The 13,087-nt window shown below is 48.6% G+C and overlaps 1 protein-coding gene across 2 annotated transcripts; it reads left to right on the top strand.

The window, feature by feature from the left end:
• Positions 1-10,660: 10,660 nt before the first annotated feature.
• Positions 10,661-12,594, top strand: LOC119538847 (interferon-induced transmembrane protein 3-like). Of its 2 annotated transcripts, none has more exons than XM_037842037.1 (2): positions 10,661-11,767; positions 11,816-12,268. In XM_037842037.1, exons 1-2 carry the CDS (start codon positions 11,451-11,453, stop codon positions 11,886-11,888), a joined length of 390 nt encoding a protein of 129 aa, XP_037697965.1. In that variant the 5' UTR covers positions 10,661-11,450; the 3' UTR covers positions 11,889-12,268. The 2 variants fall into 2 exon arrangements, with proteins under 2 accessions (XP_037697965.1, XP_037697964.1); XM_037842036.1 differs by lacking the exon at positions 11,816-12,268 and adding an exon at positions 12,289-12,594 and having other exon boundaries at positions 10,941-11,699.
• Positions 12,595-13,087: the final 493 nt, after the last annotated feature.

The raw sequence follows: 13,087 nt of genomic DNA, 5'->3' as shown, positions 1-13,087 counted from the left end.
TTTTAGGTTTAAATAACAGGAGTAGAAGGAGGTGATTTATAATTATGTCACATTGCGGAAGTAACATTTTATAGATTTTATATGGAAACTGGGTGTTCCTTAGGGTTTTCGGGAATAGTGTTGTCAGGATCTAGCTGAGACCTGAATAAGAGTAACTTCCAGAATGGTCTCTGACTCTATTTGAAATCTCTTAGCCACTGAAACTTTGTTTCTCTTCCCTCTTTAGATCACAAATCCATTGTTAATCCCCTGGTGTCAGGGAGGGGGCCCCTGGAAGTCATGCCCCAGGGAGGGGGAAGGTAGTCAGTTTATTTGCAGAGTTTGGGAGAGGGAGAGGGGGAGGGGGGTGGGGAGGGGAGGGGGAGGAGGGGGAGACGGAGACGGAGACGGAGACGGAGACCACATCTGAGCAACCCAGGGATTTTCAGGGGATGACTTAGGCATTATGTCATTACAGAAACAAGTTTTCCTTTTATTAGGCAGGGCTCATATATTCCAGAGTAATTTAGGAGCCCCTTATTACTTGAGAGAATAGTAGGAATTCCCCAAGTGGGGAAGTTTAACAGTTCCACACTTTCTTTCTCCATCCCTCAAGGGACCTTGCAAATACTTTTTTCATTTTATGTCCCAAGCACCTTGAAGTACATCAGGCTATTACATCAACCTGTACAGGGTACCAAGATCTCATTCCCTTTTCTAGGTTCCGTGCCACATAAAGCTGAATCAGAATGTTTAAATAAACTGACCAGACAGGTTGAATTAGATAGTGTGTGACAGAAAATTTAAATTCTGGACAAAATAAATCTCTCTTTGTTTGGTATCACACAGAAATTAAAGTTTTAAAATATGGACAATATCATCTTTTACCCTGAATTCTGATTTATTTAGTCCTAACCAGATCAGCCTCATTTGCATCCCTAATTGAAGTCTATTCATTTCCACCTTCTTGAACAGTTGCTGTCTGGGGCAATGTTGCTTTTTTAGTACTTCTGGAGCTGGAGAACTGCATCTGCACCTCTGGTATTGCATGGACACCCAAAGTTCCAGGGAGCTCCCTGGTTATATATAGGGGACACAGCAACTAGGAATTTAGAAATAACAGGTAGAGCTCAGGAATAAGTGTGACTGATATAAGAGCTTACAATCTAGGCCCTAATTTTCTTGTCAGCCTTTTCTAAATGAAGCTATTTCCAGAAATAAAAGCGTTTGATAATTATGTTATATTGGGGTCATCAACCACAAACTGTAGCAGAAGTTTTGTCCTGTCTCATCTTTACACACTTGCCAGGGTTATGTTAATTGACAGGTAGAGCACAATGTACATATTTGCCATGCTTCTCTTTTAAAGTTCCTTTCTGTTGACCACATGTACTTTTAGAGAAGCATTAGAGCAAGATAGGATAACTGACAAGTGAATCTGGTTTTTCCCATGATCTGTATCAGTATCAGGCGATAACATGGACAGTGAAAACACTGTCAAGCCTTTAGGACTTTTGTACAATCTCTAAATATGTGACTAACATTTCACCCATACAAATTTCACTTAACAGAAGGAAAGAAAATCCCTTTCAGTTATTGTAATATCTCCCAAACACTTCCTGTGTAATATCACCTCACTTGTACAAGGTAAAAGAGCAAATCCTTGGCAACAGTTTGAAATAAAAGACATCCTTTAGGGTTCACTTGTGGGAAGGCAAAATGTCAAAAGTTGTCAGGTTTGAACACTGTGCCGAATAGGAAAAGGGGTTACTGTGAAATAGTATTTGGTTCCTTATTTAACCCAAGTGACAACAAAGTCTTCTAAAATAATGGATAAGGTCAACATAACATCAACAAGGTTATTATTCTGACATGATACAGAATCTTTGTCTTCTAGACGGAGTGACTTTGAAAAGCTTTGTGTAACCTATCATTAAGAGCAGACCAACAATCTGCATTATTTTAACCGAGAGAAAACTAAACTCCAGTTTTGTATGAAAACACAGTTTGACACGAAAAAGCTCTTAAAAATATTATTATAAACAAGTCTATCAATTTTTTGGTCAGCATTGATTCCAAAAGTAGAATTCACAACCTTCTATAGCTTTCAAAATCCATTCAGGTCTTGTCTTACACACAAAAACTAGCCATTTGCAAAACCACACTCCCTTAGACAAGTTTATCCTGTTTTACTCAGCATTGGCTACAAGAAAAGAATTCTCTTTCACAAATGTCCACAACTTTCCATATTCACTCAGGCTTTACCCTACACATTCTCAAGGACAAAGCTGCACACTTTTCCTCAACAAAGCACATCCTGTGTACTTTATATACCCGCATGCCTTAAGTTACTTAAAAGACCTTTGGTACTGCCCATAAAGATCCCACAAAGCACAATTATTTCTAAAATAGTCCAAAAAAAATAATTTAATTTCATTAAACACACACTAACATTTTTCACTGTCTTATAGATCTTATAGATTTACCTTTGCAAAGGTATTATTGGCAAAATAATTTTAGTGGGGAATTCTCTCAGAACAAACGTGGCCTATTCCACAACATCTCCTCAGTGCCACCATTTCTAACCCCCAGGCCCAGCAGGAAGAACTGCAAAGAAGCCCACCTCCCCGACTTTCTGCACCAGCCCTCCCCCCACGGCTGCCTTAGCTGGTTAGGCCCTGGAGCGGGGATGGGTGAGATGGAAAGAACGAGCCCTGGTTTTAAGGTTTTTAAATGAGGATGGTGGGATGTAAGACCTCTAAGTTGCCTCTCTCTTAATTGTTTCCAGTTATTAGATCTATATTACTTAAACTGCGCCTTTGCAGTTTCTGAGTTAGCCCTCTGCTGCCTTTGGGAAATTTCAGAGGGCAGTTTCTTTCCAATGTCCAGGTTTGTTTACAGCAACTACAGGAACTTTGAACCCTGGTGCCTGGAGGTTTTTTTTTCTTTTTGGGTCTCTAGGAGTCCTAATATATATCTATGATTTTATTTATCTTTAAGCAATTCAAATAGAGCACTTTTAAAAATTTTTGTTTGCCAATTTGGTATGGTAGAAAAATATACATTGCACAAACCGACACAAATAGAAAGTTAGACACACATAAAAAAACAGAAACCAGAAATATAAAACCCACTAATTTGAACCCTACTTTTTCATCCTTTTCTGGTGTGCTTGAATATTAGCCCAATTTGGGTTATAGGTTGAACTAAACTTTTGTTTTCTTTGTGTCTTCTCTATAGAGTGGGGTATTATTTTCCCAATTATATAAATCCGATGCAGAGAATGGGGTGTGCACATACACAAATCCTCTGGGGCCTCCCTGTTCATCTGCTCCTGTGGGCACTTGTTGGAGGAGGAGAAGTTTTGCCGGTGGCTCTGCAGCTGGTCGTAGAGACAGCCCTGGCCAGATGGAGTACCCCAGTGGGTATGGGGGGGAGACCATGTCTATCTCAGGGTCTTTTATCCCCACTAAAGAGGGGTACAGAGGAGGAGGAAGGGGGGAGGTAGGGGAGCTTCCTCCTTTACTGATCCACTGGCCCCTCGGTCACAGGGTGGAGGGGAGCAGATGGAAGAGCTAATAAAGTTTCTATTGGATCCTCCAGATTTGAATCAGGAAGGACATTTTTCTTTTCTCTGCTAATCTTTATAGGCAAAATTTTACATTTGATCATCAACTTTGATTGTTGGGAGAGACAAATAGAGGACTGAACATACATCACCTCATTCCATTTCTGCTCTTTTGCAGAACATCTGTAACATCAATACAGTTTTTTCTATAGAACCATCCTCGGGCCTTTTTCCTCCTGATTCTACATCTTATGGAGTCAGACTGTATCACAGAAGAAAACAGTTTTCCATAAGCTCCTTACTAAGGTGTTTCTAATTTTTCAACTATAGCCCAAAGGGCTATATTCAGGAATGCTATTAGAATTAGAATTTTCCATCTTAAAGAATTTCCACAATCAGTAACCTATTAAGAACACTAGAACAATACAAATGCGGAAACACACCAACTAACAAATTTAAACAGACCCTTAAATTTAAACAGGCACTTACTATACATTTAATGCACAAATTAGTAACTAGACTGAAGTTACCATTAACAATTAAACAGCATTAATCATTGAATTACTTATTTTACAGATTATACTCAACAGACAAACTCAGGGCAGGGCCTCGAACCCCGTACAGAATGGCACCTGGAACACAGAAATGTGCAGAAGTCAGAGCAAGGCAGATCATTCTGGAAGTGGGACCCAGGCCCAAGCCCAAATCCAGGGGACTCAAACCACTGTACCAACCTCCCTAGTCCCTTCTACCTTGATCACCAGTCACTAAGTCAGATGTCCAGAGATGGAGCTGGAAACTGTTTCTCTCCTTCAAGCTTTTTAATGCGGAGAGTGTCTGGAGTGCTGTCAGAGGAGAGAAAAACCCTGTTGCTGAGTGCTTCCATTTGTTAAGGATTGTTTTTTTCAATGGGGATCTATCATTTCACAAATGTACCATTCTGAGGCCATGAAAATGTCCAAATTAAGGCATCAAGAGGTAGGTACCTTCTCTGCGGAAAGGCTGCTGACACCGGGGCTCCTCTGTCACACGGGAAGGCACATGGCGATGCCTGCTCACCCTTCTCTCCTGGTTCTGGTTTCTATGGCTCTCTCAGCTCCTGTGAGTTCTGCTTGCTTCTCCCAGGGTGTTTTCTCCTGCAGCCGTCTTTCCTGGTGTCTCTGGTCAAGCAGTTCCAGCTGCCAATCATGTGCCAGGAGCTAGTGGACATCACTCTAGAGTGCCCCTCATGCTCCCTGCATTGATCACACAGGCTACCACACCAGATGGGACACATTGGCTAGTCACAAATCCCAGTGACCCAGTGGCAAGTGCACTACATCAGTCCCCTTCCGCTGTTGAGATATGCTTTTACTGCCATGGTCATGGCTACAGGACTTTTGTTAGCTTTCCCAGTGGGGAAGATGAACCAGCAGGCCACCATCCACTGTTTGGAAAGAGTGAGTGCCTTGTACGGTGTACCCACACAGTTAGACAGTGATTGGGGGACCCCTTTCACTGGGCAAGTGACCCAAGCATGGGCTGTGGGCTATGATGTAATGTGGGCTTTCCACCAACCTTGTTACGCACAGATGTAGGCCTTATTGACAGAATGAATGGTTTGTTAAAGGAACAGCTAGAGGATGATAAGACGTCCATGCAGCAATGGAATAAAAGGCTCTATCAGGCCTTAATTCGCTTGAATGCAGTGCCCTGGGCTGCTGCACCTGCCCCCATTGAAATGCTAACAGCGGGACCAATCTGCGCATTGAGAACCAAGCGAACGGGAACCTTATGCATGACTGTGTGGACCCTTCTCATGCCCAAATTAACAATTGACGTAATGGTAGAGGACTCTCAAGACTTGCAGGGGGAGAATATCTGATACTTAAAACCTCCCTATAATGTCCCTCTGCCTGGTACATTGTTATTGGGCAGTGGAACCCTAGCATGTATATTGTTAGATCAGCAGGAATTACACCTTATTGTTCCCATAAACATCTCTCTTTTCACCCTTAGTGCCCTAGTAAACCCCTTCCTACAGTGGGCTTCAGGGGTGACTCATGCCCAGGACTGAACCCAATGTCGGGTTTGCACAGGCTTCCACCTTCAGGCATGACCGGCCTTCCTCGGACTTGACCCTGTTGCTTGGGACACCCTGCTGGGCTTGCAGAATGTAATGCATTGGAGAGCCAGGAAAAGAATCTCCTCATTTAAGAGTGAAATCTGACTACGGCCCTATAACGAGACCAGGGCCTAAACCTCCTCCCTTGTAAGGGAACAGGTGAACAAGCCCCGACATGCATTGGGGTGTGCTGTACTTGGTCGTTGAGGGTGGCTGACAACAGAAGCTGTAACAGTAGACTGTGTTACCCGCATCTGTATGGAGCGACTCCGGATTCATGATGTGGGGTGTTACCCACTGAAATGTGTGAGTTTACTGTTAAGCTACAGAGTGATAGTCTTTTCCACTGGCAAAATATCTCCAACCAACATGGGGCATATGCTTCCCCAAGGGGATGGCTATGGACCTGTGGGCAATATGTTGGCCCTATTTACCCTGCAACTGGGCAGGACTTTGTAGGTGGATACAGCCCTACATCCCCACTACATTGTATGACCCTTTGCCCCATACTCCTAGTAACTGGGAAATGGCCAAAGCTGGACATAGAATAAAATTCACTCCCTGCTGGTACCATCCTTTCACTACTCTGGAGCCAGGTGGAGCAGCAAGAGTTACCAAGAAACATGTGGCAGCTTTAGCCAACCACACTGCCCAAGCACTTAATGATTCCAAAGTAGCTATATCCTTGATAAATGAAGAAACCACACAGATTTGTTGAAAGGTACTTTTACAAAACAGAACGGCCTTAGATATCCTCACTGCAGCACAGGGCTGCACCTGTGCCTTAATCAACATACAGTGCTGCGTGTATATTCCTGATCATTTGCACAATGTTTCACAATTCTTAAGTTGTACGCAAGAGCACATACACAGTACCGATCAAATGTCAGTAGACCCCTTGTCTGAACGGTTTAATTCCCTTTCTTGGCCATGATGGATCTCTTCTAGGGTTGCTATCTCTGTGCATAGGGCTCCTAGTGTTGCACTGTCTCCTACTATCTTTGTGGAACATGGATGCAATGTCTGTCCTGCAGTCCATGCACTGTGCTGCATGGGGGTGGATTGTGGGGACCCAGGGCCTGTGCCCCCTCCCCTCCATAGTGAAGGTGGGTTATTTCACATAGCTGCCTGCTTGACTGGGACAGACCTCCCCAGGGAGGGGAGGACATACAGATGATCTCGTAAACAAAGCGTTGGAACCCCCTCCACTGATTATTGTTGACAACAAATCTCTACACCCCATGTCATATGTCACAAGACCCTGCCAAAACTCTGTTTTCACACCCTACAGAATGTCTTTGTCCTAAAACCCTTATAAACTGACTCCTGGCCCCCTGCTCTTTGCAGAGCACTAACTTCCATTTTCCCTGACCAGCCACTGCCATGGAGTCATCTCTCCTGCCCCATCAAACTCATGTCTAACTCTGTGCCTGGTGTTTTCTACAGTCCTGTGGCCGAGCTGGGTTCAAAAACCCTTGTGAGTGCTCACTATTGTGACAGTAAGAACTCCACCTCCCCTCGTTTGAATCCATAAAAACCCTGAACTACTTAGACTTGGAGAGACAGAATTTGGGGCCAAGGGGCCATCTGATCTGCTCTGCACCTAGCATTGAACTCTTTCTCTCTTTGAAACCCAGTGTCATGGGTTGGCTGCTGGGCACACTGGCCAGAGAAACCACCGCTTTTGTTTGGAGTCACTACTGCTGTTGCTGTGCAAAATGAACAGCTCTTTGATTCTGACCCAGTCATTTCATGCCTTTTGATGGCACCAATGGGACCAGAAGCATCACTTGTCAGCTTCCAGGTAGGGTGATGTCCCATACCCTTTACAGTGCTCTGCAGGAAGAACCCAAGCAAATTCTCCAGAGAAATAAGCACAGAGTCCCTCCTCCTGAAGGGTGTGGGCAGCCCTGCACCACCTCCTCAGGGCCCGGCCATTTGCTCTCTCAACCAGTCAGGACTCACACATGGGCCACAGTCCACCAGGCAGCCCCTCCCCAGGGGATGCTCGTGGATCCAGACATGCTGTGCCCCCTCCCCAGGAGGTGAGGCCTGTCAGGATGAGCCGTGCCTCCTGAGCACACTCCCCACACAGTCCACTGCCTTCTGGATGTCCTCCTGCTGTCCTCCTGCTGCTGGAAGTGTTGGGGGGCCTGCTTTTGCCCCCTTTACACCCTACATGGGCAAGAATCATCTGTGCATTAAATTAAATCTAGGTCAAGTAGTATTCTGAGCCCTGAGATTCCTTCCTATCCTGTTTCACATGCCAAATTATTCTTAACCATGTTATCAAATTCATTTTAACTGTAGATCAAATGACAAGAGAAAAAATCTCTAGTAATCTGAGAGCAAGAATTCAAAGTGCCAAAATTTGAGTATAAACCCCTTTCCAATCTAGGATCCAGGGAGAAATTAAAGTAGAAGAGTCAATTATACTCCTCGGTAAGCTAAATTTCAAAGAATGTAAACAAAATCCTTCAGTTCAAGTCCAAAAAAGTTTAAAATTGGGAAGAAAGTTTAAGAATGGGAAAGAAGAGAACTTAGTTGTGAAAAACAAGAGTCAACAGCCCACGACAGCCCTGGCTCCTTGTTTCTGGGACTTTGGGGGAGTGGCTCTGAGCCCCTGGCCCAATTTCCTCCTTATAAGACTGTGCAGAGATGCACTTCAGGCCAACATTTGTCTTTTGCTGGTTCCTGGCAGTAAGTCTGAAAAAGAATATGAAACATGTTCACAGTCTGAGACTTTCTCCTTTAACAGCCAAAAAAGTGGCTTTTTTTTTTTTGGTTGTTTTGCTCCTTCTCAGCATCTGAAGGGGGTGGATCAGCCTGAGGGCCCTCACCACGGCCCCTTCCAGCAGTTTCCACCTGGGCCTGCCCCTGTAGAGTCAAAGGAACACCAAAGTCTCTCCTTTAAAAGGTGAAGAGGAACTGGGATGAGAGCATCTCAGGTCACTGCAGCTGCTCCCATACAACTTAGGGAACAGACTCCTCACTTTACAGACACCCCAGGTGGAGCAAGCAGCCCTGGAGTAGAGACTCGGTGGGGGTCTCCAGGAAGGGAGCAGAGACAGGCGGGAGAAACTCTGACCTGTGCAGAGCACGGCTGTCGCCCCTCCCCTGAAGTCCTGCAGAAGCTGAATGTCTGGAGCTGACCCCATGCCGGGAGACTCCAACCTGCTGGAATTTGGTGTGCACACAGGGACTGCATGGCCGCCCTGGCAGACTGGCTGAAGTCTGCAGTGCCCGGGGACAGTCATGCCCTTGCCCCTCGTGGCAGAAAGGCAGTGACAGCCACCTGGGGCAGGGGTGGGAGCTCTGCCTGGGCAAGGAGCTGGAGACCCTGCTTCTCCCCGAGGGCTGAACGGTAGCCCTGCCAGGCAGGGAGCGGACCTGAGGGGCCCACAAGGCTCTCTGGGGCCGGGGGCTCTGCCCTCACCTGCCACAGCCCAGAGCTGCCCTGGCCCTGGCTGCATCTCAGCCTGGCAGGTAGTGGTCCCCCAGGACGCAGGATCAGCTCCAGGTACCAGGTGAGGATGACACTACCAGAAGGACAAGGTCATTGGAAGCTGAATTATTACAGCATAAAGTTAAAAAAGCATGATGTATATGATTAGAGAAATAAACACTGGACGACAGAGAGGGATCCCAGAACCACCCAGGCTAAGTATGAGGCATTTCTCTGTAACTACAACCGGCTGGTGCTGGGGCTTGAACAGACACATAAGCCAGAAGAACAGCATAGAGCGCCCAGAGTTAAACCCCAGTACACGTGGGAACTTAGAATATGGGGCAAAGTGGACTTTCAAACACAAGGTGTGGGAACAAGTGGTTAGCATTTGGAAAAAGTTAAATGGGATCCAAATCTCACACTGTACACAAGAACAAGGCTAAAAAAGGTCCGGGATCAAAACACACACAAGCACTGGAAGGAAACTTGGGTGAAATCCTCCTTAACCCTAGTGCAAGGAAAGAATTTTTAAGTAAGATTGAAATCCAGAAGTAACAAAACAGAAGACTGATAAATTTGATTACGTAAAATTTTTTTTTTAGAAATTTTCATTACAAATAAACACCATGAACAAAGTCAAAAGACAAACAAATTGGGAGAAAATATTCAGATGATACACTACAAAGGGCTAATATCCGAAATACATGAAGAATCTCAAAAATTGAGGGAAAAGGACCAGAAACTAAATAGAAAAATGGCAAAAGGACAATTTTACAAAACAGTTAACGGAAAAAGAAAAAAAAAGAAAAAAAGAAATGGAAATGGCCCTCAAATATGAAAAAATGTTTGCACTCAACTGTCATTAGAGACATGCAAATAAACGTCGCGATCCCTCCTCTCGCATACCAAGTTGGCACAGCCCTCTCGGGGACTCTGTCCACACTTCACAAAGACCCACGGACAATTAATTCTCTTTGGCCGCAGCGTCTCATTTCTAGGAAGCGCCCACGAAGCTTCACCCCAACAGCCCGAGGGGTCGCGTGTACAGGGTCACCCTCCTCAGCAGTCTGTAACTGCCAACACTGGGAACAACCCAGATGCCCGTAGGTGAGAGGGTGGGGAGTGGCTCGTGCACTTCCACCCGCGACGCCCCAGACGCTGCGCAAAGAGCGAGGACCGAGGACACCGAGGGGAACCAGCAGAGCACAGACGGGCATGGACAGCGCGCCGCCTCCGTTCAAGAGCAGGCGCTGTAGGAAAAGACGCATGCACCTGCTCGTTTGTGCACACGCGAGGAAAACCGGGCCCTGGAGAGACTGGGTAGGATGAGGCTGGAGAGAAGAGAGAGTGGGGAGGCCGAGGAGGACGGGAGCCTGGCTCAGACCGAGGGGCTCGTGCGCCCGCCGCGGAGGGGCCTACGAGCTCGGGGGCGCCCCGGGCTGGACGTGGTGCCCGGCAAGCGGAGGCAGTCTCCCTCGCGGAGCCTGAACCGTGGAGCCGCGAGGAGAGTGCTCGGGGGACGCCCCGGTGCATCCGCATCCCTTTATGGGGTGCTCAGAGCACCAGAGCAGTGGGGCGTGAGGGAGAAGCGGGGAGACGCAGTGGTGACGGCGGCAAGGCTGCCGGACACAAACATCATTTTAAAAATCCCAGGAACCAGATGTAACAATGTGAAAGGAAACGGGTGCACTTGCTATTAACACTATTTTAACTAACCCAGTATAGCCGAGCTATTATCTCAACGTATAGTCAACAGAACATGTCATCGATGACATACTTTGTACCCTTCTGTTCCTGCTAAGTCTTCCAAAGCCAGCGCATGCTCTGCCTCGCGGGCATTTCACAGTCGGGGCTCCCCCCATCCGAGGGCTCCCCAGAAGCGGGAACAAGCAAAGGGGCGCCCAAGGCAGGGGCAGCAGAGGGATGGGGCTGCCTGTGGGGCCCGGCTCTCCGGGGTCAGGAGTGAGGTCTGGGCAGGGGTCTGCTCAGGGACAGAGGTGCTGAAGCAGGCTGGGGCCAGCGTGGGGGAAGGAGGCTGGGACGACTCCCGGCGGAAGAAATGTCCCTCGGCGCTAAATGAGGAGCTGGGGCCGGCTGCCCTGCGTCCCTAGCCAGACCCCTGGAGGGGAGCGTCCCTTAGCCCACAGCCCTCCCCCCAGCTCTGCCCCGGAGTGACTGGAGTCTCAGTAATTTGCTCCGCCTTGCTCTGCGTCTAGTCTTCTTTCAAAGCACCAATCAGCAGGAAACAGAAAATTCTGGGGAAATAGAAACTACCAGGAAAAGGGTGGAGCTACTGAGCTCTGTCCCAGCTTTCCAGGGGCCCCTTCCACAGCCGATCCAGACTCGCCATCATGAGCCGCACTTCCCAAACCGTCTTCACTCGCGCCAGCGCTGGCCTCCCCCCATCCTATGAAATCCTCAAGGAGGAGCATGAGGTGGCCGTGCTGGGGGCCCCCCACAGCTCTGCCCCGGCTTCCACCACCGTCATCAACATCCACAGCGAGACCAGCGTGCCCGACCACGTCGTCTGGTCCTTGTTCAACGCGCTCTTCATGAACTTTTGCTGCCTGGGGTTCGCGGCCTTCGCCTACTCCGTGAAGGTGCGTGTGGACATATGGGGGTGCGGGTATGTGGGGGACCCCACGGAAATGTGTGTGGGCATCTGGGGGTGCAGGCACATGGGAGTCCCCAGGAATTGTGTGTGGGTGTCTGGATGTGCAGGTATGTGGGGTTCCCCGTGTAAGTGTAAGTGCATTAGGGGCTCCATGTCGCACCGTGACTTGGGGTGAACTTGGTGTGCCCGTCCATGGATTGGGGGGGCCTCCCCAGAGGGTGTACATGAGGAGGCTGCTTGGTGCACAAGGATGTTAGCCCTGCCCAGGGACTCTCCCTCATGGCCTCCTAGAGAATGTCAAGCTCACTTCAAGTTTAGGGTCTCCTGGCTGCCCAGTAAATACCAGAGGGACCCACAGGGGACCGTGTACTCCTGTGGGGTGAGCGCCCAGTGCTGGGGCCACAGAGGATGTTGGGCGGGTCCTGGAGCTCCCAGAGCTGCTCAGTGTCTGAGAGGAGGTCCAGACCCCAGAGGTGACGGGCAGGAGGGTGCATGGCAATCTGGGACCACCTGAGAGTCTCCAGCTGCACCTGGCTCTCAGCAGGACCCTCCCCCTCACCTTGTGTCTCCCCCAGTCCAGGGACCGGAAGATGGTGGGCGACATGACGGGAGCCCAGAGCTATGCCTCCACCGCCAAGTGCCTGAACATCTTCGCCCTGATCTTCAGCCTCCTTATGACCATCGTTGTCATTGTTCTTATCGTCACTCTTGGCCTCACTGCTTTCTAGAATACTCGAGATCCTGGAAGCTACTAGAAGCTGCCCTTTGCCAAGGCCCAAGCCCTGCACCACCCACTGCTGGCCTGCGTCTGGGGTGTTGACCTGCCCCTAGAGCCCCCCTTTTACAGCAGTTTGTGACACACATATCTGTCCAGTTCTGAACACAATAAAGAGCTCTGAGGGTCCTGGTGCTGTGGTGTCTGCTGGGGTTGGGGGCAGGCATTGCTGTGTGTCTCCAGCCTGGTCTGAGGCCGGGCTGAGGGCTTTCCTTGTCCCCTGCTCTGTTCATCGGAGAGAAGCTGGGCAGGTCCTCAGGCCTTGCCGCTTTCAGGCCTCCCATTTGGGGTGGCATCTGGACTGCGGTCCTTGTGGGGGTGGGGGGGTCCCTCTGTCCTGGGGATCTGAGCGCTGACCCAGGTGGGCTGAGGGGGACGACAGAGCTGGGTCCTGAACACCCTTGGTTTTGGGATAATCCTCCAGACTCAGCTTGTAGGAGCGCAGCGACGCTGGATGAGGTGTGTGTGCCTTGACCCCTTTGGGGGCACAGGGAAATGGCATCCATCAGCATAGCTGATGGAACACAGCCCTTGCAGCCCCTCCTGCTGGTCCGACTATTGCTCCATCCTGGTCTGTGGTCTCCTCTGGACGTGACCTG

The sequence above is a fragment of the Choloepus didactylus genome, chromosome 6, assembly GCF_015220235.1.
Source record: "Choloepus didactylus isolate mChoDid1 chromosome 6, mChoDid1.pri, whole genome shotgun sequence".
NCBI lineage: Eukaryota > Metazoa > Chordata > Mammalia > Pilosa > Megalonychidae > Choloepus > Choloepus didactylus.
Note: the sequence above shows the minus strand (reverse complement) of the source record. Positions and strands in the feature narration are given on the sequence as shown.